Consider the following 22,936-nt stretch of genomic DNA (forward strand, 5'->3'; position numbering starts at 1 on the left):
TTGTTCTAGACTGTGTTGTTTAGTCCTTGATAGGAAACTTCCTCAAGTTTGCTTTAATTGGTTGACATTTGCAGCCTTTGTAGCTATTCACCCTGAGATCCACAACTCTGCAACTTTCAATATTAATGTTTAAGACACAATTGCTAGTGAACCAAAATAGTTTGGTTTAAGTATGAAAAAGGTTAAAAATGAAAGTTTCCCAATTTGATTTTTGTTTCATAAATATCCTAGGTAATATTAATCTTTCCTATAGGCCAAATGTAAGTCTCATGAAAATAACAATACACAACCATACATGATGATGGCAATTTTTACAGTATTCTTAAATGTAATTTTTTACTTATTCACATCCAGTTTTGTTATTTTGCTTACTGGACATAATATTAAAACACAAATGTGTTTAGTAAAACACATGTGTTAACTAAAACCTTAGGTTGCCATACTTTGCATAACTGCTTACCTATCGATTGTTTTCATTTGTTTTTCTTTAGTTTGGTCAGATGCATTTATGAGACAAATCTTATCATCTCCTTCAATGAAGAGCATGATTTAATTGTTTTGTGGTGACAAAGTATGAAGTAGGAAGAAGAATTTAATAATTTAAATATTTAAAGTTTTAAAATGAATTAATTTAAATTAATTACACACTTACATTAGATGACTATCTAAACATAAAATATTGACTTTAATTATTCAAACCTAAATGTTGCCTGCTTATTTTAGAAATATTAATATATGCTGTTTGGTATTTTTTGTAAAAATTTATTGGATAAAATTAAGTAAATAGCGCTCATTCATGCACAATAAAAGAGACAAGCAATGTTTTGAAACCAGTTAATCAATTTTTTTGTAATGAGTTGAAACTGCTTGATTCCTTTTTTAAAAAGCAGCATGCTGTCATTTCCCACATAACTTCTTATTACTCTTCTTTTTTTTTTCATATGTATGCTGTCTGGCTTTTTTTGTTTTAAGGATTCAAAGGAGGAATATACATTTCAATGATATATTTTAAGCAGCTAATCACTTTCATGAATAGATCAATATGGCAATTGATTGTTCTCATCTTCCTCCTTCCAGATCTTAGATGAGTTTTGCAATGTGAAGTTCTGCATAGATGCCAGTCAACCAGATGTAGGAAGCTGGCTCAAGTACATCAGGTTCGCTGGCTGTTATGATCAGCACAACCTCGTTGCATGCCAGATAAATGATCAGGTATGTTGTAAAGATTTTCTTGTCTTTCTTTGAGAGCACTAAAGTATCAGTGAAGCCTGAAGAATAAAAATAACAGTGAGCTGCAGTAGACCCTTGTGGCCTGTTTGTTGATATGGTGAAAGGCAATGCAGAGATATAAGTAAGATGCAGAACAAAGTCATTTTCAGTACGACTTTCTTTCAGTACAACTTTTTTTTTGAGTAGTTTATTCACTTTGTCCTAGTCCCCTTCATAAGTGCTCCAGTTTTTTTTAGTATGACTGAAAGATTTAAAAACTAAGTACTTATTTATTTCTTAGTGTTCTTTACATTTTCCCTTTTCTATCATTGTAGGTACATTCATAGAAAATATTGAGCTAATCAAGACTACTTTGTGAATTTATGCAGAAATTAGAAGGGGTGTATTTGAAATGTTATATAGTTTTATTTAAAATATTAGGTAGAGATATGATATTGGTGCAGACTTATCTGGTTATGCATTTTATATTGATTTGCCTAGTTATAAGTGTGGACTTTAAGAATAATCAAACTTCTCTTTTGTTTGTACATGTGAAAAGTTTTAAAATATCACTGCAGGAAATTTGCTTTGTGAGATTATGTAGAACCATGCAGTGAGGGTGACTTCAGTAACAGTAAATATGAAATAAAGATCATGACAATATCATGAAACATATTTTGTACTTAATAAAATTAGATGATAAATCTCATAACTTAATATGACAATACCTAAAATAACAAAAAAAATCCAACCTCTTAATTTTTGTTTTATACACACCATTAAGTTAGAATTTAATTATGTTATAACTAATTATTTCTTTTAACCCAATGGTTACCTAAATCAAATATGTTTCTAAGTTCATATTGAAATGGTTGCCTGGCAAATCTAGTATGAAATCGCCACCAAGAAAAAGAAAAAGTTTAAATTAGATGTTTCCAATTGAAAGCTGTTAAATAAAGCTAGCGTCATATGGTCTAAAACTCTCTTTCAATCATCGTTATGAGATTATTCTTTGGCATTTTACCAGCTACCAGATAATTTTTACTGGCTAAACTATATAAGAGGTAGTAAATTGTAAAATTAGATTTAAATAGGAATCATTTTAAAATCCTCAACATATATCAAAGATAATAAACCAATCGATTGTTTTTTTTCCCTGTGCCATAAGAAAACAAGAGGCATTATTGACAAAGGAAAACATTATTAAATTAGCTATTGATTGTGGGCAAAAAAATATCCCAAGCCCATCATATGAGTTACTGTCACCACCAGCAACAAACAGTTTTTGAGGACCTGCTATTTGTAGATGGAAATAGATAGTTGTTGTAAGTTGTTTATGTTATATTTCCTCAGAAAGGAATGGGGGGACCTCAAAAGATACCTTATTATATCATAATAATTATTTCTTATTTGCATTTAGTGCCAATGGGAGCTGTTTCCATAGACAAATAAAACTTACAGAATTAGTGAAAAGATGATTTAAGAATGAGACTTGTAGCCAATGCCAGCTCACATGTAGCCATTTTTTCATTTAATATTTATTTGTCTAATTTTCTATAATAAATATATTCTTGTCATTGGGAATCTTGATTGCATTAAAAAGGAAAACTGTTTTGCTATTCCTAACTATGTATTAGGTTGCTCATTAGAATAGGCATTTATAATTTTACCATCGTTACTTTTCAACTACACATTATAAATGGCTCTGTTTTCCAAAGAATATATGCTGGTTTCATACTTTAATGAATAGCATGTTTACTTATTTGAACTGAAGAACCAGGGGAAACAGTTAATCAGGAAAACCATAGAAGGCCAATATTAAACATGCACCTATTATTTCTCTAAGCACTTATTCTAAACTTCTGTATTATTCTGGCAGAAATCTAAGCTGGTTACAGAGTGCGTATCAAATAACATAATTGTAAAATTAATACTGCATGGTCAAGTAAGTTCACCCATAAACAACAAGAGAGGAAATTCAGAGGTAAAAGTCAGATTTGTGTGGTAGGTATGTATGTATACAATCCTACTTAGCCCAGATGACAAGACAAAGGAGAACAGGCACCCAAGTAGTACATGCATGTATTACAGGCATATTCATTTATAGGCTCATATGCATTTTCTAAAAGCCAATTAAGATGAGCAATCCTAGACAGCTTTGAAATGTGAATGTTGGACTAAGTACAATGATAAAAGAGCTGACTAAAGGTATTCTCTAGGTCTGTTTTTTTTTTTTTTTTCCTGTCTTTTTCCATGAGGAATAGGAGCTGCCAAATAATGAATAAGCACAACTCATCATGTAAAGAACAATCCCAGCATGGAGATATTATTTAATATGCAGATAGATAGAGGGGGGGTACCCTGGATCAGAAGTAATTATTAAGCATTAACAATGTCAACTCATCTGTACAACACAAAAGCAAATATAGCACTTTATAAGAAATCATGAAAAAAAATGTTTCCCTTCCTTCTGATTCTTAGAAGGAGCTCAAGATAATGAAATGAATTTTAATAACACAACAGGTAAAAGTCTTAGACTCTTCTAAAAGGGAAGAATTTCAGATGAATCTTTCAACTCCAAATCAGTCATGGTTATGATGAGATCATCTAACAAAGAAGGAAAAAGATAACCTAGAACAAAACAGGAATGTATAATGTTTACCTTGATGAAGGTACATAGCTTTTAAAATTTTAATGTTGAAGATCTTTTAATCAATTTGAATAAGTTTTATAATGAGGAGGGTGTGGAAGAACCCTATAAAAGAAAAAAAATATTCTTGCTAAGCTAATAAAATGGATAATAATGGGATGTCAAAATTATATGCTAGATAAAATCCATTTATGATTTATTAGGAGTGAAGAAGTTCTTAGAAACAATATAGGTATTGGTTTTTAAGTCAAATTGATAAAGGATGTAATCTGTTTTATATCATAAACATAAAAGCAAAGACCATTTGAGTAGCATTTCCCCAATACCATTCTGCAATCATTCCATTTGAGGTGATTTTCCTTGGTTTAAATTTTCCAGTAGATTTCTGTGAGTTATTTTACTTCAGATTTTTTTTTTCAGACCAGAATGAGCTTTGTGGCGGTTTACTTTCTTGACAGTGCTGCCTAGAAAGACTCGAGTTTTGTGATTTTAGATATCTCTCATTTCATGTTTTCAAAGTTATTGTGGTGATGTTTTTGGAGATAGAAATTCTGGAAGCAGTGGCATCACTGATGAACCATAATTTCTAAGTAACTGCAGTTTCTGACTGATGTCCAAATTCCCCCCCAAAGTGTTGTATTAACTATAGTAGTTTATCTTTATAAAGAAGGCCATACCAAAGACACTAGTAAATTGAGACCACAGTCTTAGTCAAGTCATAAAATACTAGAACCACTAAAAACACTCAAGGCTGTTGATCCTTGATTTCCCAATTATTTCCCCCTGATGCCTTAAAGTATCTGCACAGTGCTACAAAGCTCAGTGTTTAGCTGGGAATTTTTTTTGAAGGTAGACAATGCTTAAATAATTTCACATTTAACCAATCTGAAATTGTTCTCAGTTGCTTTCAGGAGCAAGAACTGGCACTGAAAGGTAGAACAGGGCAAGAGCAAAAGCAGAAAGTTGCATGAGGAAAGTTCTGCCAGACTATGTCCTCAAGGGGATCCAATATATAGATGATGCATGAAAAAGTTTTATCAGTGATTCAGAGGTTTTGTTTACATCCAGAATCACTCATGTATTTTATGTCAAGTACAACAAACATCTAAATTATTTACTGAGTTTGTTGTTGTTTAAATTGGGATATTTTGTATCCTTTTCTTTGAAGTCTTGGGGGTATCTTACTTTGACAGACCATTTTGATTGTGAGATGTAGCATGTTGCCTTAGATTTGGCCTGGTCCTTCACTAGTTCTTTGATAACCTCCCTCTTAAGCCCACGTTTCTATATCCTTCACCTACATCAAAGGCAGGCTACCCAGAGACTTAGCCACCTCTAACAAAATTGGTTCTCATCCTTGAATATGTTCACAAGATTTGTGTACTTATGGAAGAGTTCTCTGGACACAGCAGTTTTACTCTAATACTTCCTTATGGTGAAAACATGTTGGTTATAACCAGGGAGGTCATTATGGTACAATTCATGTAAGTTGACTTTTGAGACTTAAACAAGACCTGTCTTTCCTTTCAAGATAATCAGAATGATCTGGGTGTGTGCTTTGGGGTCATATTTTCTATAGAGATGTATGTATGTATTCTGCATCGTAGGAGGGAACACAATTTCATTCAAACTCCTGACCTGCCCTAACATGGTCTTCAAGTGGAATAAAGTTCTCAGAAACCCAAGACATTATTAATCTTGTCATTTACACAAGGTGATAAGTCCTTTTATTTTTAAACAGGCCCTTGACAGCTGGTATTTAGCAGGTAGAATGAGAGATGTTGGCTGTTTGCTCTGAATAAAAAGAAATGTGTCGATACGAGATTATCTAATGCCTGATATATATTTTGAAGAAATGAGATCTAGAAGAATGAGTGCCCCTAGGAGAATACAAAGTCAGAATTCACTTTGGGGATCCTGCCAGCTCCCTTGTGGTTAATGAACGGCAGCAAGACTCTACAGTGTTTTCAGTTGGAACAGGCATTGTTCTCATTTGTGCTTTACCTTATAAAGTTTTAACTGCTTCCAGGACAATCATGGCTGATTTGGCACACCCGCTTTCACTCTACTTAGGTCCACGTGAGTGATTCTATCAGACTGTGTGACACTAGAACAGTATTATTACTACAAGCTTATTACGGGCTCAATTATAAAGTTATTTTCTTTGGCTTGTTACTGAAGAAAAAAAATCCACTTTCCTGCATCATTCAATTAATGCAGTTTGTGCAAATAAGCAAGGTAAATCAGCTATGTGTAAAGCAAAAATGTAATTTGTTAGCCTCTTCCCACTTTTTAAAAATGTTTGCCTCTACTGTCAGGTAATTTGTTAATTTTCTCTTCCTTTACAAGGATTTCTGGCCACATTCTGCATGACTCCTTTTGATCTTAAAATTATTATTGGCTTTGGGCATTTTCTTTGCTTTTAAGTCAAGTTCCACTTTTATACCAAAGTTATGCTCTGCTGTTTTAAGATGAATGCCAGCTGGCAAGACCCAGAGACTGGCTTTGTGAACAGTGCCTAAGCTGACTCTGGGGGATGTCATATGGCTGATAAGTTACTTCCCTCGCCCGAAGATGAAACTGTCTCAGACATAGTTTGCTATTTGGTATTTACATGATAAAGCAAACAGCACCACTTCCCTCCTTCATGTAAAAATGCCCAGGATACAACACTGATAGAATTCATACTAGGATTTTATGTTAAGATTCACTGAACACATAAGTTGAAAAAGAAGACCTGAAGGACTCTTGGGCGTTTTTAGTAATTAGCGTTTGCCTGCATACATGCCTTTCATTCAGGTAGTTCTCAAAACAGCATACACATAGTAGACTCCAGTTATATCTGGGATGATGCCCCAAAGGTAGCCATCAGAATGGTTCACAAGCCATCAAGAGGGGGAACATATTGGTCAAGAACACAAAAAACCCTCTATTTTTGTAGTAAAAAACCCTGATGATCTTTATCTTTCTTATAATGTAATATGGAACTTTTACCAAATGTTGAGAAATCATTTGGGTTGATCATCAGAGAGTCTTTGTAGACTTAGACAAGATGGTCACTTTAAAGACAGGTGGCTGAGAGCTCTGTAGAGAGAGATCCTTAGAAGTTACTTATGAGACAAATTGCAAGACTTCCAGGCTGGATACTCTGTGGGCTCTGGGTGTAATAATATAAATGGATCTTTATCACTTGTCCATTTTATAGAAACTAAAAGCAACAGTTAATTCACTATTTTGTTTCATTCAGTAAATTATGCTTGACTTTATCTTCATAGTATTATCAAAGAGTTAAAGAGGTAGAGAAGAAAAAAACTTCTCCAAAAATGTCTTGGTCTAGCATGTGCGTTTGTTTTCCATTTTGAAAACAGATTTAACAAGACAGTACCTGATTTTTCTCAATTAATACTTTAAAAAAATTTAGATTGTAACCCTATAGGCAAGCAAATACAGGGTATCTTTGGAGAAATTTAGGGTTGTTTGCTTTGGCTAAACTTGGTCATGATAAAACTAACATTTTAATGGACAAATTTATGTTCTGTCATCAATTTCTATCTGTTGAAAAACTCTTCTCTTATTAGTAAAATTAAGCTCAGAATATATAATTGGAATAGGTTGCTTCCTCCAGAGACCCCAAACTTGATATCACTTTTGCAGTACTGAATTGGGCTCTCCCACAGTTGTAGGGGTAAATCAGGGGTCCATACGGTGCTTCCTGAGGCCATAATATAGGCACACATTGGACCCATGCAACCTCTCTGCAGCACCAAGACTGACAGACGTGTTCATATCAAATGTTGACTTTATTCAGACATGTAAACTGTCACCTGCTTCCCCTCCTATCTACCTTCCAAATGGGAAAGTTTCAGTCATCTTTTCTTAGTCTTGTGAGTGGTACACCAAATGTAGCTATAGAAAATAAAACATTGAGACCAAATGTTGGGAGCTGGAGGAGGAAGAAATCAACTGTCAACTTCAAAGTGAAAAGACAGCAATAGTCTGAAAAAGTTGTCTCTCAGTACCGATTTTGCAGGGAGTACATTTCTCTATTATTTCAATTATTACAACTTCCTGAATAGGTTGAAGGTCATTCATAATTCACACTTCTGTCATTTTTAGACATGCCAAATACAGTCTATTAAGCATAAATAAAACTTCCAGTGCTTGACCAGGGAAAATAAATGGGGATTCATAACAATGAAGCCTTGTTCATCTCTTTACAAGTAAATGATATGTTTTCTTTCTTTCTTGTTTTCCCCCTTGTACGCTGAATTTTTCTTTTGTCTCAGCAGTACAAACATAATACTTTAAATCGATTCAAACATAGCAAACTAGACAGCAAGGCTGGTCTGACAGATTTTGGATATTTCTATTCTATAGGATAATAAAGGAGCTCATATTATTACCATTTGTAAATATATATAGTAACATAATTCGATGGAGGATTTGGTTAAACACAAACCTTGACAATATAAAACCAAACTAGCCTGGAAGTCTATTAAAAGTTCCTATAATACTTAAGACTTTCCATTTTCTTTGTAAGGACTTAAATAATTAAAGAAAATTAATATTTAATGATATATATTTAATTTCAATTAATTCCAATTCCAATTATATTTAAGATTCATGTAACAAAGTATAATTATATATAAGCTAAATATACATATAATTAGAGTTAATCATATGCCATTTATATCATATGTAATAATGATAATATTTTATATGAATTAAAAATATTCAAAAATATATACTTTGCCACATTTATATTTCACATATAAAATATATGCCAATTCAAGCACATATATATTTATAAATAAAATTGTATGAAAATTTACCTTTTGGAAGCATAACATTTGCTAAATCAAATTACCACTTTATTAGTATTAACTGAATGAATATTCTCTTGTGTTTGAAACTGATTTCAGGGTTTGATTAAGATAGATTAAGAATAATAATTATATTTTAAGCATTTAATTCCCCTCTTCATGTATAATATTATATTTATGCCCTAAATTGTGAATTTTACTGATAATAAAAGTTTATAATTTGGGGATTTAGTATTACTTTCAACTTGAATTATTTAGAATTTAAAATAAACATTTGGAAATTTTATTAGTGTACTCTTTTAACAAATTTGAAAAGATAAAAGAATGTGAAAAATAATCTATTATTAAAACACTTACTATAAATATTTATCTTTATAAATTGTGGCATACAGAGATTTGAATATAATATCCATGCTTACAAAGAGAAAAATATCTTCCTGGACAAGTAAAGACTCCAGCAAGATATTGGAAAATTTAAATTTTTCATGTGATAATATGAAAAGACTATCTCAACTTTCAAAGGTTTCAAGTATATGGAGAATTTGGTCATGTTCATAATATGTTGTGTTTCTGGATTTTAGTATCAGCTACCAAGTGGAAAATCCTGGAGGAGTTAACACAATTTAAAGCATTTATCATGACTTTCCAAAAATATATACTTTATGTACAATTATATGTCCTACTAAAGGACCCATTCTTTCAGTCTTTTACATTATATTTACAATAATTGAGATTTTTTTCTTGCTAGTGGAACATTCTTAGAGATAATCAAAAACTGGCTTTTGTTTTAACAACTCTTTTTATCAATTAAAGCATTTTCTAAGTGTTTAAGATTTTGAGACTCTCTTTATATACTTGAGTTGAATTCATCAGAAAATTTCAGATCCAGGATATTTTTATTTTGGATCTAGATAACTTTTTCCACACAACTCTGATGAGGGAGACCTGTTAACTCTTTTATGGAATTTAACAGAGTAATTGATTCCCTTCCATTTTTCTCCTACACAAAAACCAGAGACGTTCTATTAGCAATGTCTCTGCTTCTGCCGTAACTCAGTTGCCATGATTCATAGGACCACAAGACAGCTGAGATTGTGGGAATACACTGATTTGAAAGACATTATAAGTATTTTTATAAGCATACAAATCTGTGAGAAAATCTCCATAAATCGCTTCTGTTCTTTGTTGTATTTTTATTTGCTGAAAGATATATTTTAAAACATGGAAGCACAGATATATTTTCTGAAAGGTTTGCATCTTCCAGGGATACAGCCCATCATTTTCCCATGTAATTGCTTCAATGCAACAAATTGTCATTTTTGTTTTGGATTGAATGACTTTTCTTGCTTCTCAAATGCTAATGTGTTACTATCATTATCATTGTTAGAAAGCAAATTAAATTTATATGTTAGACATCTCGTTTCAAGTTTTTGAACGATGCTTGTGGGCTACTGTAATTAGAGGAGAAAAACATAATTTTACTTAAATGTCTCTAAGATCCTGAGGAATGGAAGGTAATGAAGATCGTGAGTGGCAAAAACACCTTCGGAAAAGGACTAGATTCGTAAGGGTGTGGTAGATGGGACTTCGAGGCACATTCTTATTGCTATATGGGAAAGCATGCCCAGAATCTGCCCTCATTATGTCTGGCGCTTGCCAGTTCTTTTCAAACCTCAGTTTCATGAGCACCATAAAAATTCACTTAAAATCCAAAAGAACACCCTGAAGTTAAAATCTACTTCTGCTTTGCCTTGCCTTTCATGGCCTGGAATGTCACCTTTTACCTCCAGTAAATAAAGCCAACATCAACACTCTTCCATGTCTTTTATTTTTTATGCACTCAATATTCTTCACATGACAATCTGGACACTTAAAGGGAAATTACAGTAGTGATCTATGTCCCTGCAAAGAGAATTGTCTTTATAATATATAGTTACAATGTATCCATCATTTTCTTTTGTTCCTTGGACTGTTCACATTGGATTGAGTAAATCTAAAATGGAATTAAAAGAGACATGATTAATAGTGGACTACAAAGAAGTAATGATATCATAATACTTTCTTAAAATGACCTGGCATGCTGAGTAGCATTCCCCCACAGAGACAATTGCACCGTTTGACTGTCTTGCAGGGTATTGTCCCTTTAACCTCACTATTTCCGAGAAGCCACCAAAAAGTTCTAATATGTCACAATTCAAATGTCAACATGTTGTTGGAAAGGAAACTAATAAGTTAAACCTGTGAGAGATGCCAAAAAAAGAAGTGATTCAAACTGTTGAGAGAAGTCTATTGTTTTCTAAAGGGAAATACAACTGTAGAATGAAACAGGGTGCTTATAAGTATTTCTCTGAAGGTTTAGGGGGAAAAAAGTAAACTCATGCATTATGATTATTATTATTTTTTAATCAGGTAACTTTTTCAGCAGAACTGTTCCTCTCAGTGTCAAAGAAGGGAGAATGTGAAGATTAGGCTTTAGATGCAAACTGAAAACTTACTAATTTTTTTTAATGGAAACAGCACAGAACAAGTAATAATTTTCCTGATAGTCTTGATTCTATATTTGGACATATAAAGAAACTCAGTTTAAACTATAATCTTTATTGCAACACTTTGTGTTTGGCCTTATTTTCTATAAACAAACTTCAGATGGTTAAACTCCTATTGAATGAAAAAAAATTAATTCATTTTGACAAGAAAGAAACTAAGCAGAAAATAGTCCTCATTGAGGTGTTTTTCAAATTTAGCACAATTTGGTGCTCTGGTCTTTTTATAGAAAAATAAACAATTGGGCTTTAGAGCCACCTACTGGAATAAAGAGGCACATACTTACGTTTTATGTCCTTAGCTTTTCAAAAGATAAACAAATAGATAAATACAATCAGAGTATGAGCATTTCTATTGATTTCATAAGACATTAATTTATTCAGCTTTTCTCCATTTGAAATATCAACTGGTCCTGCAGGAAACCATAGTTAACTGTAGTGTCTTCTAAAAAGATAATTCTTCCTGTTTCTTCATAGGATGTACCATTTGTGTTATATGATTTTCCTTCTTGTTTTTGTTTGCTGGTTTTGGTGGTGGTTTTGTGTGTGTGTGTGTGTGTGTGTGTGTGTGCGTGCACGCGCACGTGTGTGTTCTGTAGATAGTTAGAATCTGAAACTGGGACTCTTTTTTTTTGTTTTTGTCTTACCAAAGTTGGAATTTGTTTATGGACAACTTAGTAAGAAGATTAGGAGGAAAAAAACTCTCACTGCTGATGTTGGTGAGAGAGAAGATATAAGGCAAATGAATAATCTCCTTCTCAAGAGTATTGTGGGATTTTTCAAAGATACCTTAGCAGAATGTACAAATAGTAGACTGTATAACTTCATTCTTTTTTATCTGGATATAGAATTGCTGCTTAATAAAAATTGTAGAATAAAATGGAAAAACTAAGACAGTTTTTAATGATAAAATGAATAAACATCTTAAAGATTTTCATGCTTAAATTGCTTTCGTAAATGGAAAAACCCTGGCGCCTGGATATACCCATTGGTCAATGACTTGCCTAAGTCACCAACCTGCTTGAGCAAAGGTAGGCAGCTCTTGGAAATTTCAGGTTTGGGTTCTTTCCACACTTGCCCCGCTGCTTTTCAGTCAGTCATTAACAGACTCATTAAATCTTTCCTTTCCTCTGCACTTTGCTAGAAAGCAGGGGGAATAAGCAGCACTGATAAATGAATCAATAAAGGCTAATGCCTGCTTTCCAAGAGTGGCAATCAGGAGCTGGGGCATGAGGGCAGGACCTAGGTATGGGAGTCCCCTTCTGGTTGGTGAGAGGGGCAGTCAGTGTCGAAAAGCAAGATGCTCTCCTTGGATTCTGTTCTCTAGAGACCTTGCTGATTCACCTTCAGAACACCTTGTTGAGAAGGGGCTGCTTTTGCTAACTTACTCAAGAGGGTAGTTGAAGGTTGGCCAGAATACTGCAGGATAATGTAAGACAGGACTTAGATCTGTTTATGTGTGCCTTGCTAGGTACTTTGAGGAATTCAGAGACAGAAAAACTCTTGGTTAAACATTACATAGGGTATATATGACACAGCAAGCCTCACATTGAGAAAATTTGATTTGTGAAGTAGGATTTGGAAAAGATATGTGAACTGGCTTGAAAGTTACAGCTTTCCAGTTGCAACCAGAGTGTTCATTTTCAGTATATAAAATAGAAAGTCACAATCCTTTTGGCAATAAATAAATAAATAAATAAATGGAATATGTTTATTAAGATATGAGAAAGTGTACAGATAACATAATGTATATCTTGCTCTTTGCTAATATGCTTGTCTCTGTCTTCCCCTTGTTCTATTTTGGTCTTGAAGATATTCTATAGAGTAGTCGCAGACATTGCGCCGGGAGAGGAGCTCCTGCTGTTCATGAAGAGCGAAGACTATCCCCATGACACTATGGCGCCCGATATCCATGGTCAGTACTACTCACAGCGCGGTCCCCAGAACCCTCATTTAGAGACTGTATCATACTTGGCATTTCTTTATTAGCTTCCCTGACCATTCAATGTCAGTTCTAACAAATTCATTCCCTCGGAGTGACTCTTAGATTGATGGCTTGCTGATATTAAACTCAACTAAGCAGAGGACTTCCCTGAAGTGCAGGTCAAGGGAATTTTAAATATTTGAATTTTAAATATTTGAAAGACATCACCTTACACCTTTTGTCAGTGCCTTAGGCACTGTGAGAATCCTTCCACTGTTTAGGAGTCATTCCAGGGAGCCTGGCTGAGAGCTTATCTAAATCTAGCAGATGCTTCTCCCATCCATTGGCCCTATTATTGGGAAAAAAATGTTCTTATGGGAGTAAAATTCGTATCATCATGACCCTATGGGTAGTATCTGTGGGAAGGACACTGAGAACAAAGTAGAGATGAGGACATTCTAAAGTCAGCAGAAGTTATACTTGCCAGGCCCTATTCTAAATCGAAAGAAGCTGTGGTGGGGGGAGGGTTGATCAAACAGAATAATAATTAGTACTCATGAATGTTTAGGTCAGATTAAGAGTTTTCTCTTTGTGTTCATCTTTAGCACTGAGGTGAAAATTTAATATTTTTCATTCTCTTTCCTATTAATTTTCCCTAAGATAATGTGATTGGTTCAACAGAATGTAGTGATGTCTTTAGAATATTTTGCTGGAAGCACCACTGGGAAGAGTTACCCATTGCAACCTACCAGAGAGGTCAGGATCATGCTACCCTCCATCCCTCCAGCATCCCAAAGGGGAGGGCCTCAGCTTTTGCCTCTGTACCTCTGTGAAGGCAACCTTTTTACCTCCAAAGGTTCCCCGCCCACCTCTGGCCAAACTATATTCTGCCTTTTAGGTTATGCGGATTGTATTTGGGGTGCCTTCTGGAATTCATTTCCCTCTTGGAAACTCTGACACAAGAATGGCTTTAGAAACCTAGAGTTCTCAGTCAGTCTGGAAAAGTTTGAGCCTGATGGGGAGGGGCGTCTGGCCCAATGGGAAATGTGTTTTGGCAGTATGTGTAGGGGATGCGCAGATGATTAAAACATGCAATCTGAAGTTATTCTGGTGAAAGGTATCACTCATCTGTAAATGTTAGATCTAAAACATTTTCAAATAGTTATTTTTGACATATCAGTGATTAGTTTACTGCTACAGAAAGGCCTAAGTAGAAGTGACTGTTCCTCTCTTAAGGTCACCATTCATAAATTGCCTTCCTTTAAAATATTCTGGAAACATAGGTTGCTTGTTTCCAGTGTATTATATCCCTATCCATTCATATGTCATTCATTTACATGTAAGGTTTATAATGTCTAAATGGTAATTTGTATTTTATATGTCTAGTATTTAATTTAGGAAAGACAAAAACAAAAATACATGTATTGCACACCTACTATGTGCTAAATATTATATGTTTTCCATATATTGTCTCATTTAATCTTGTACATAGAGGTAAAACCAGTGAGGAAGGAATTATATTCATTACATAGATGAAATGAACAAATGAAATGAGAAGCCCAGACAAAGGAAGGCTCAATAAATTGAGTAGTAACACCACATGGCTAGTAAGTGGCAGAGTCAACATTCAAAATAAAGTATTATCTGCCTCCACCATTGTTATTGGTTTAGTTTAAAGTAAGCCAGTATTTTGGATGGATTATAGCAGCGACGTCCCACTGGGCTTCTCTGTAGAGAAATTTCAGCTGGGAGAAATTCTTCCCAAAACCAAGTCTGAATATGTCCCCATTTCCCAACTTCCAAGGGCTTTCTCTTCTCTTCTCTTCTTGACGTGGACCTGAAAAGTCCCTGCTGACCTGCCACTCTCCCTAACTTCCTTTCCCTCTCCTCCCTGACGGACACCCTCTAAACCTGCCATACTTCACCATGGCCCTACCTGTCCATGAATGTGCCATGTTCTTTTCCTGGCTTCTTTGGTCTGTTCTAGGCCCACTGCCTGAAATGTCCCCTCTCATCCCACTTCAACTGGCTGGTACTTACTCACTATAAATCCTTTTCTGAACCACTTTCCCCCAGATTAGACAGATTGGGCATTTTTCTCAGTGTTCCCTTAGGCCTTATGCATGCCTCTGTCATAAAATATACCACAGTTCTTTGTCCACCTGTGTATCCCCTTGAGTTTCTTATTCATTAATTCCCTGGCAAAGTGTTTGACATTTGGTACGTGACTTAAATAGTTCCTCAAAAACACTTAGTCAATGAACAACTGAAGAGCCACATCTTCCTTGGCTGTAGGTCTACAAAACAGGCATTATGTGTCACATTGTTTGCCTTGGGTGTTTTTCAGCATCATGAACTGTTTTCAAAATGTCTTTGATTGTACTTGTGTGATCTCTGCAGACAGTGGCCTCCTGAGTGACTTCACAGATATAGAAATAGAGTAGAAACAATTCCATCCCTACCTGACACTTTGTAACCTCACTATCTCTAGTCTCAACTATTACTGTTTATTCACCTTATTCATTTAGAATGTAAATTCATGGTATGCTTGCTGTTTAATAAAGCTGTCACTTAGCACTGGCCGTGAAGTAACATAAATTATCCTAGAAGGACACTAAGGACATCCTGTGCCCCATGTTGATCAGTGATGGGTGCCAAAGTACTGTCAAAGTCACTGATAGTAACAGGCACAAAATGTGGCTCAGGTAGGGCCTGGTGACCCCTGTGCCCTCCAAGTAACATAAAAAGCATTGGCCCAGAGAGGAGTGTATGGGGCAAGGATGTGTTCAAATTCTGACTGACTCCTTGGCTAAACACTTCCTGATTGATTACTTCACTTCTCTGAGCCTCAGTACCCTCATCTGAATATTGGGATAATAATTAGAATGACGAATTCTCATACTCAGGTTTTAAACAATATCTATAATCCATGTCCCAGCTTGAGAAAATAGGTGATGCTCAATAATTAGTAATTATTACTCTCAGTATCCTCTGAACTTAGAAAGGTTTAATCATAAAGTTTTATCTGATCAGGCATTATACTATAGCTCCAGTAATTATTTATGTTATTATTTCAGATTCTCTCTTGAGTTCTTTATGTGTATAATTTCTAATCCATGTTAAAAAAGAAAGGGTCATGGTGAAAATGAAGTCACATAATTTCAATTATGGCTTGTGTAATTCAATCAGAGAGCTGGTTTGGGGAAGCAAATTCTAACCACCCAATTGTCGCAACATCTGAATTGTTTCCACAGAAGAACGGCAATATCGCTGTGAGGACTGTGACCAGCTCTTTGAATCCAAAGCGGAACTAGCAGATCACCAAAAGTTCCCATGCAGTACACCTCACTCAGCATTCTCCATGGTGGAAGAGGACTTTCAACAAAAACTCGAAAGTGAGAATGATATCCGAGAGATACATACCATCCAGGAGTGTAAGGAATGTGACCAAGTTTTTCCTGATTTGCAAAGGTTAGAGATGGCATGCTGCACCTTAATACTTGTATATTTACTCTTCAATAAAATGTTATCCTGAATTTTGAGAGTTTATGCAGTTGGGAAATGTAGAACTACAGTGAACCAGACAGATATGCTAGTGTCAAACCATCCCCCCACCCCAACCCCGGTGGAAATTCTTATCTGTAAAATAAAGTTAGACTTAGTTATTTTGGTTTCAAATAGAAGCTAATGTTATATTGTTATTATTATTATTATTATTATTTTGCAGTGCCAGGGATAGAACTCTGGGCCTCTCACATGCTAGACAAGTACTCCACCAATAAGCTATATTCCCTAACCCCTAAATTACTATTTAAGTAATGTTATTGAGAACTGAAGTTAACTTTACAGGAATAATGACGCAGAGAAAAAAAAAATCAAGAGTGCTGAGAAAAAAAATAATGCTAATTAGTCCTTTGCCAGGAAGCAATAAAGCTACCTGCAGAAACGTTTAATGATGTTTTTAAAACGAAGACTGGATCTAGTACTCACTTAAAAAACAGGTTCTTTTGATAGTGCAGTGCAACTCATGGTTTTGATTTGAACTATTATCTAAACTACACATATATAAAAGAATGAAAGAACAATGTTTAGTTTTCTAGTACATTTCCTAAAAAGAAAAAAAAGGAATATAATGATCTAAATGAAGTAATTAATTCTTATTTTTAACAAAATTAAATTCATTATTTCAGTGATTCATTAATTTTTTATAACCCTTTGAACATTTAAAATTTCTATTGAAGAAAACAACACCTCTGGAACCTACTCTTTTTTTTATTTTTATTTTTAATTTTTTATTGTTGGTTGTTCAAAACATTACATAGTTCTTGATATATCATATTTCACACTTTGATTCAAGTGGGTTATGAACTCCCATTTTTACCCCGTATACAGATTGCAGAATCACATCAGTTACACATCCATTGATTTACATGTTGCAATACTAGTGTCTGTTGTATTCTGCTGCCTTTCCTATCCTCTACTATCCCCCCTCCCCTCCCCTCCCCTCTCCTCTTCTCTCTCTGCCCCCTCTACTGACATTCATTTGTCCCCCTTGTATTATTTTTCCCTTTCCCCTCACTTCCTCTTGTATGTACTTTTGTATAACTCTGAGGGTCTCCTTCCATTTCCATGCAATTTCCCTTTTCTCTCCCTTTCCCTCCCACCTCTCATCCCTGTTTAATGTTAATCTTCTTCTCATGCTCTTCGACCCTACTCTGTTCTTAGTTACTCTCCTTATATCAAAGAAGACATTTGGCATTTGTTTTTTAGGGATTGGCTAGCTTCACTTAGCATAATCTGCTCTAATGCCATCCATTTCCCTGTAAATTCTATGATTTTGTCATTTTTTAATGCAGAGTAATACTCCATTGTGTATAAATGCCACATTTTTTTTATCCATTCGTCTATTGAAGGGCATCTAGGTTGATGGAACCTACTCTTTGAAAACTATATTGATAATTATGCTACAATTAAAATCAGAAAAGTAAATAAACTGTTAATGGGTCTTTTATTTGTTTGTTCCTTCCCTAATGGATTTTTTCTTGGTCCACAAACAATTTTAATAATTACATTCATTACTTTGCTTTTAAATTTGGAAATGATCATTGGAAAGTATAATTAGAATTTAAAGTGAGTGTAACACAGTATTTCAGTGGGAATGGCCCTGTATCAATTGGCCTTGCTGGAGAAGGTGAATAGCTCAGAGTTGGTCTTTGACACAACACCTGTTTCAGTGCACCATTTCATTTCCCTTCCTTCTCAGTGGCTCCTTTCCCCCCTTCTCTTTTTTCACCTCCATTTATTGCTCTGGGTCCTCTTCTTCTAGTTAGGTCTCTTTTAGGAAAGGATTTTATGTAGTCACAAATTAAGTTATAAATGACCATTAAGACATTAAGTATAACCTCTTCCTGGAGGAGACTGAGTCAAATTCACACATCTCTGTCTTTGCAAATTCAGGAGTAATTTAGCTATTGGAGAGAGCTTTCCTGATATGCTTTAAATTTATCTCTACTGCTTTATGTCAATCTGCATAGAGAATAAATCTGTTACAAATGTTTGGTAAAAAGTGGATTTCTGTTAAAAAGACATCACAGAATGTCCCCCAGATAGACTCACATCCAAATAAAAAATACAAAATGAAACTAGTAAATACCATGAGCAGGGGAAGTATTGATACTGAAAAGTAGCATCTTTGGTATCAGTATTTTTTTCTTTTAGTTTTATCATAGAAAATAATGAAAAGTATTATAAAGTAAAAATTGACAGACTAAACAGTAACTCTACTTGGAAAACAGTAACTCTTATCATGGAAAGTGTATACAACACTTCTTGGGTGGAGAAAGCTTCTTAATCTACTAACTGTACAACTAAGCTTGAGCCAACTCTACCTAGTGCCAAATCCAACTGCCAGTTCAGTTGATTCAGTCAAACATTCAGGGGAAAAAAATAAGTGAACCCAGAAAACTTACCTTTCCTGCTAAAGTGTTTCACTATAGAGCTAAATGTCAGTCTTTCAGGTGGCATGATTTGGTTATGAATTATGTTCTGTAGCCACGTGCAGAACTTCCATTCTCTGAACATTTTCCACTTTATTGAATGTTATATTGTTGCTTTACATTTTCAACAAGTGGAAATTCCTTTCTTGACATGACACATTCTTCTGTTTTGTATATTCTATCTAAAATCCTGAGGAAAGAATGCAAAAAAAAAAAGAGCAAGAAAGAAGCAAAGATTAATATACAAAAGTAAAGAACCCAGAAAGCTGAGCAAAGCTCTATAAGTTGATATTAAATTGGATGACAAGTGGAGATGTCTCGCTAATGCCTGACTGAATTGCTTCTATGTTTATGAAAACAATGTGCATTTGCTTTTGTGAGAAGAACTTTTTTTAAAATCACTAATTAGCCAATAGTTGATAATTCTGTGGAACAATATGGATTTTATCCTAGGTTAAGAGAAGCAAAGAAAGAATATTTTCTCTTGCTTTGCTATCTCACTCCTGCTCCTTGAGTGCCATATTCTCATTCTTTCTTTCTTTTTCTTTTTGGTACTGGGGATTGAAATTAGGGGTGCTTTACCACTGAGCTACATTCCCAATCCTTTAAATTTTTTTTCTTTATTTTGAGACAGTCTTACTAAGTTGCTGAAGCCAGCCTCAAACTTGTGATTCTCCTATTTTAACCTCGTAAGTCACTGGGATTACAGGCCTGCGCCACCATTCTTAGCTCATAATATACCCGTAAAACTAAACCTTGTCCTTGGAGTTAGGGGAAGAAATAAGGCTCAAATAGGTCCATCTTTTGCCACTAGATTTCCAGGCTTATGATTTACCATACAGCATATTGAAATATATATTATAATATGGCTTGTCTTCTTGGATTACTGAAGATAGACAGTGAGAATTGCAATATGTACAATGAGTTTGGAGGGTATCCCTGACTTAGTTCAGTGTTAACTGCAGTTATGGATATCTCTCTTAACTCCTTTATTAACATTTCCACTTCTGTACCAAACAGAGGATTACATATTATAGATAAAGATAGGGCTTCTTATGACTCCCCACACCTGTTCTTTCCTGGTATTTTGTCTTCACAGAGATATCTCCACTTGTGCTCAAATAGAATAGCATTCCCAACTTGACTGACTCATGCAGCACACAAAGAAGTTCATGTGCCAGTATGAATAGAATTTTAGGGAGGAAGCTGAGGCAGAGAATTAGTGTGAGAAAGGTACTTGTAATTGCCAAGATATGAGAGCATGCACTTCATTTTCTTACACACACAAACACAAAGGAACATATTCTTGGTGTGCAAAGGTCTTAACTGATATTCAAATTAGAGTATACATTTCGTAGAGAAATAAAATGATCAGAGCATAATGCATTCCACTATTATATTTAGTTGTAATTCACCAATTAAAAATTAAAAAAGAAAAGAAGACGTAAGAAAATTTAAAAACCATGGAAGACAATAATTTGTGTATATTTGATAGTTGTGTTCTTTTTTAGTAACTTTTTATTATGGAATGTTACAAATCTACACAAAATTAGAGAGGATAGCACTTTCAAAAACCAATATGTTCAGGGGCTGGGATTTTGGCTCAGTGGTAGAGTGCCTGCCTAGCATATCCGAGGCACTGGGTTCAATTCTCAGCATCACATACAAATAAATAAATAAAATAAAAACAATTTATCAACAACTAATAAAAAAAATATATATTTTTTTAAATATATTTTTTTAAAAAACCAGTATGTTCAGCTTCAATAATTACCACACAAGGACAATCTTGTTGCATCTGTACCTGTTTTGGATTGTTTGAAACAAATCCCAGACATTGTATCATTTTATTCCTAAGTAGTTCAGTATGTGTCTTTAGAAAGTAAGAACACTTTTAAAGCATTAGTCAATACTACATTATAAAAACTGATTTAACATTATCAAATATTCAATTGGAGTTCAAATTCTCCCAGTAATCACATAACTTCAAAAATTAAGATCAAAATAAGGTTTATATAGAGCAATTGATTGACAAACTTCTGATAGCTATTTGTTCCTGTTGTCAAATTCTCTCTCTCTCTCTCTCTCTCTCTCTCGTTGTAATTTATTTATCAAATACTACTGAGGGGTTTTCTCCCCGTAGTATTTCCTCCAGTCTAGATTCCCTGTAGAAATTGTATTTCACATCTTTTCCCATTCCCTTTCTTTCCTGTGAGCTTCTAGTTACATCCCAAGTCTTAACTGGGATTTAGGTTCAATGTTTTAGCAAGAATACTTCATCCACGATGTCTTCAACTTCCATCACATGTAACGGATTGCCTAGATTCATTAACTTTTTAGTGGCAACAGAATGGATGTATTCTAATTCTATCAGTCTTTTGTCATTTGTTATAAGGATTAATTTATGTAGAGAAATTGTTCCACATTCTCTATTTGGTCAACCTAAAGTACAGTTCATATAGGGAAAGCAAGATATGCATGAGTTTTCCCCTTATTTACCAGTTTCAGAATAATGATTGGCTGGATAGCATCCTCCAATGGTAACTGGTAGGTTCTGTTTGTATGTTTTGAAGATTATTATTATTGAAAGGTATATTATTATTAATGCTTTAATTGTCTCACCTTTGCTCAGTGGACAACTTTCTAACTTAGTACCTAATTCTTTGAGCATCATCTATAATTTTCTTTTCTTCTTCTTTATTTTTTATTATTGTTATATTTTTGCTTTTGATAAACAACATGTTAAAAATGCATCTTGTGTATTTTATTAGATTTGAAATTGGCCATTTCTCCAAGGAGCTCTTGTTACTGTACTTTGGAGTGGTACACTACCATGTTATATGTGTGTGTATTTAATCAACAAAAGATGCAGACATCTCACTATCAGAATTATCTGTTATCTGTACTTTTTTCTTTATTATTCTTGAAGATTTCAAATGAAATAATAGAAAGGGGAGAGAAAGATTTGAAGAGAACAATCTAAACTTTAAAACAGATAAACTCTTCTTGTGAGAAACTTCTATTTTTTTCTTTTGTCTATATCTATATACATATGTATCTGTACACACACACACACATACACACACACATATATATCTCTGTCCATTTGTCCATTCGTCTGTATCCATCCCAGGGCCATGTTGGAAAGTTGCTTGTTGAATAGTTAGCTTGTTGTCTTTTTCACATTGTGACATCAATAGAAATAAACATACTCTTTCCATGTAGAGATTACACATATTGGAATACTTGACTATATGCTTTTAAGCACTTTCTTCACATTTTTTGTTGGAGAGTTTGCATTGAATGGAGCAGATATTAGCAATATGTATTGCTGTTGGAATTGTGTACTGAATCCAGAACTGAACAAATAGCTCATTGTTTATCAGGCTCCTAAATTGGCAGATCATCCCTCCTGGTTGTATTACAGGGTCACTTCTCTTTTGGTGGGAGACACAGTCCAGGAAGCATGAAATGTACTTTTGTCTACCACAAGCCTGTTTCTTCTTTTTCTTTTTTCTCACCTCTACTTCTTTTCCTTCTCAAATCTTTCATTGTAAGATTAGTAATAAAATAACATTCTGTTTATGAAAGTGTTCTTTGTCATCAAGCTTATTAAATCAGTTGTTCTCTTAACAGCTTGGAGAAACACATGTTGTCACATACTGAAGAGAGGGAATACAAGTGTGATCAGTGTCCCAAGGCATTTAACTGGAAGTCCAATTTAATTCGCCACCAGATGTCACATGACAGTGGAAAGCACTATGAATGTGAAAACTGTGCCAAGGTACAGT

The 22,936-nt window shown here is 34.4% G+C and overlaps 1 protein-coding gene across 20 annotated transcripts in view; it reads left to right on the forward strand.

The window, feature by feature from the left end:
- The window catches only part of Mecom (MDS1 and EVI1 complex locus), a 544,822-nt gene that overhangs the window by 484,453 nt on the left and 37,433 nt on the right, over positions 1-22,936 (forward strand). For all 20 annotated transcript variants that reach the window (XM_048814338.1, XM_048814329.1, XM_048814333.1 and 17 more), the window contains 4 exons: positions 1,078-1,212; positions 13,038-13,140; positions 16,404-16,620; positions 22,782-22,929. In XM_048814338.1, the coding sequence (XP_048670295.1) occupies positions 1,078-1,212; positions 13,038-13,140; positions 16,404-16,620; positions 22,782-22,929 (603 nt within the window). The remainder of the gene's footprint in view (positions 1-1,077; positions 1,213-13,037; positions 13,141-16,403; positions 16,621-22,781; positions 22,930-22,936) is intronic.

This window comes from Marmota marmota, unplaced genomic scaffold (assembly GCF_001458135.2).
Source record: "Marmota marmota marmota unplaced genomic scaffold, marMar, whole genome shotgun sequence".
In the NCBI taxonomy this organism is placed as follows: domain Eukaryota; kingdom Metazoa; phylum Chordata; class Mammalia; order Rodentia; family Sciuridae; genus Marmota; species Marmota marmota.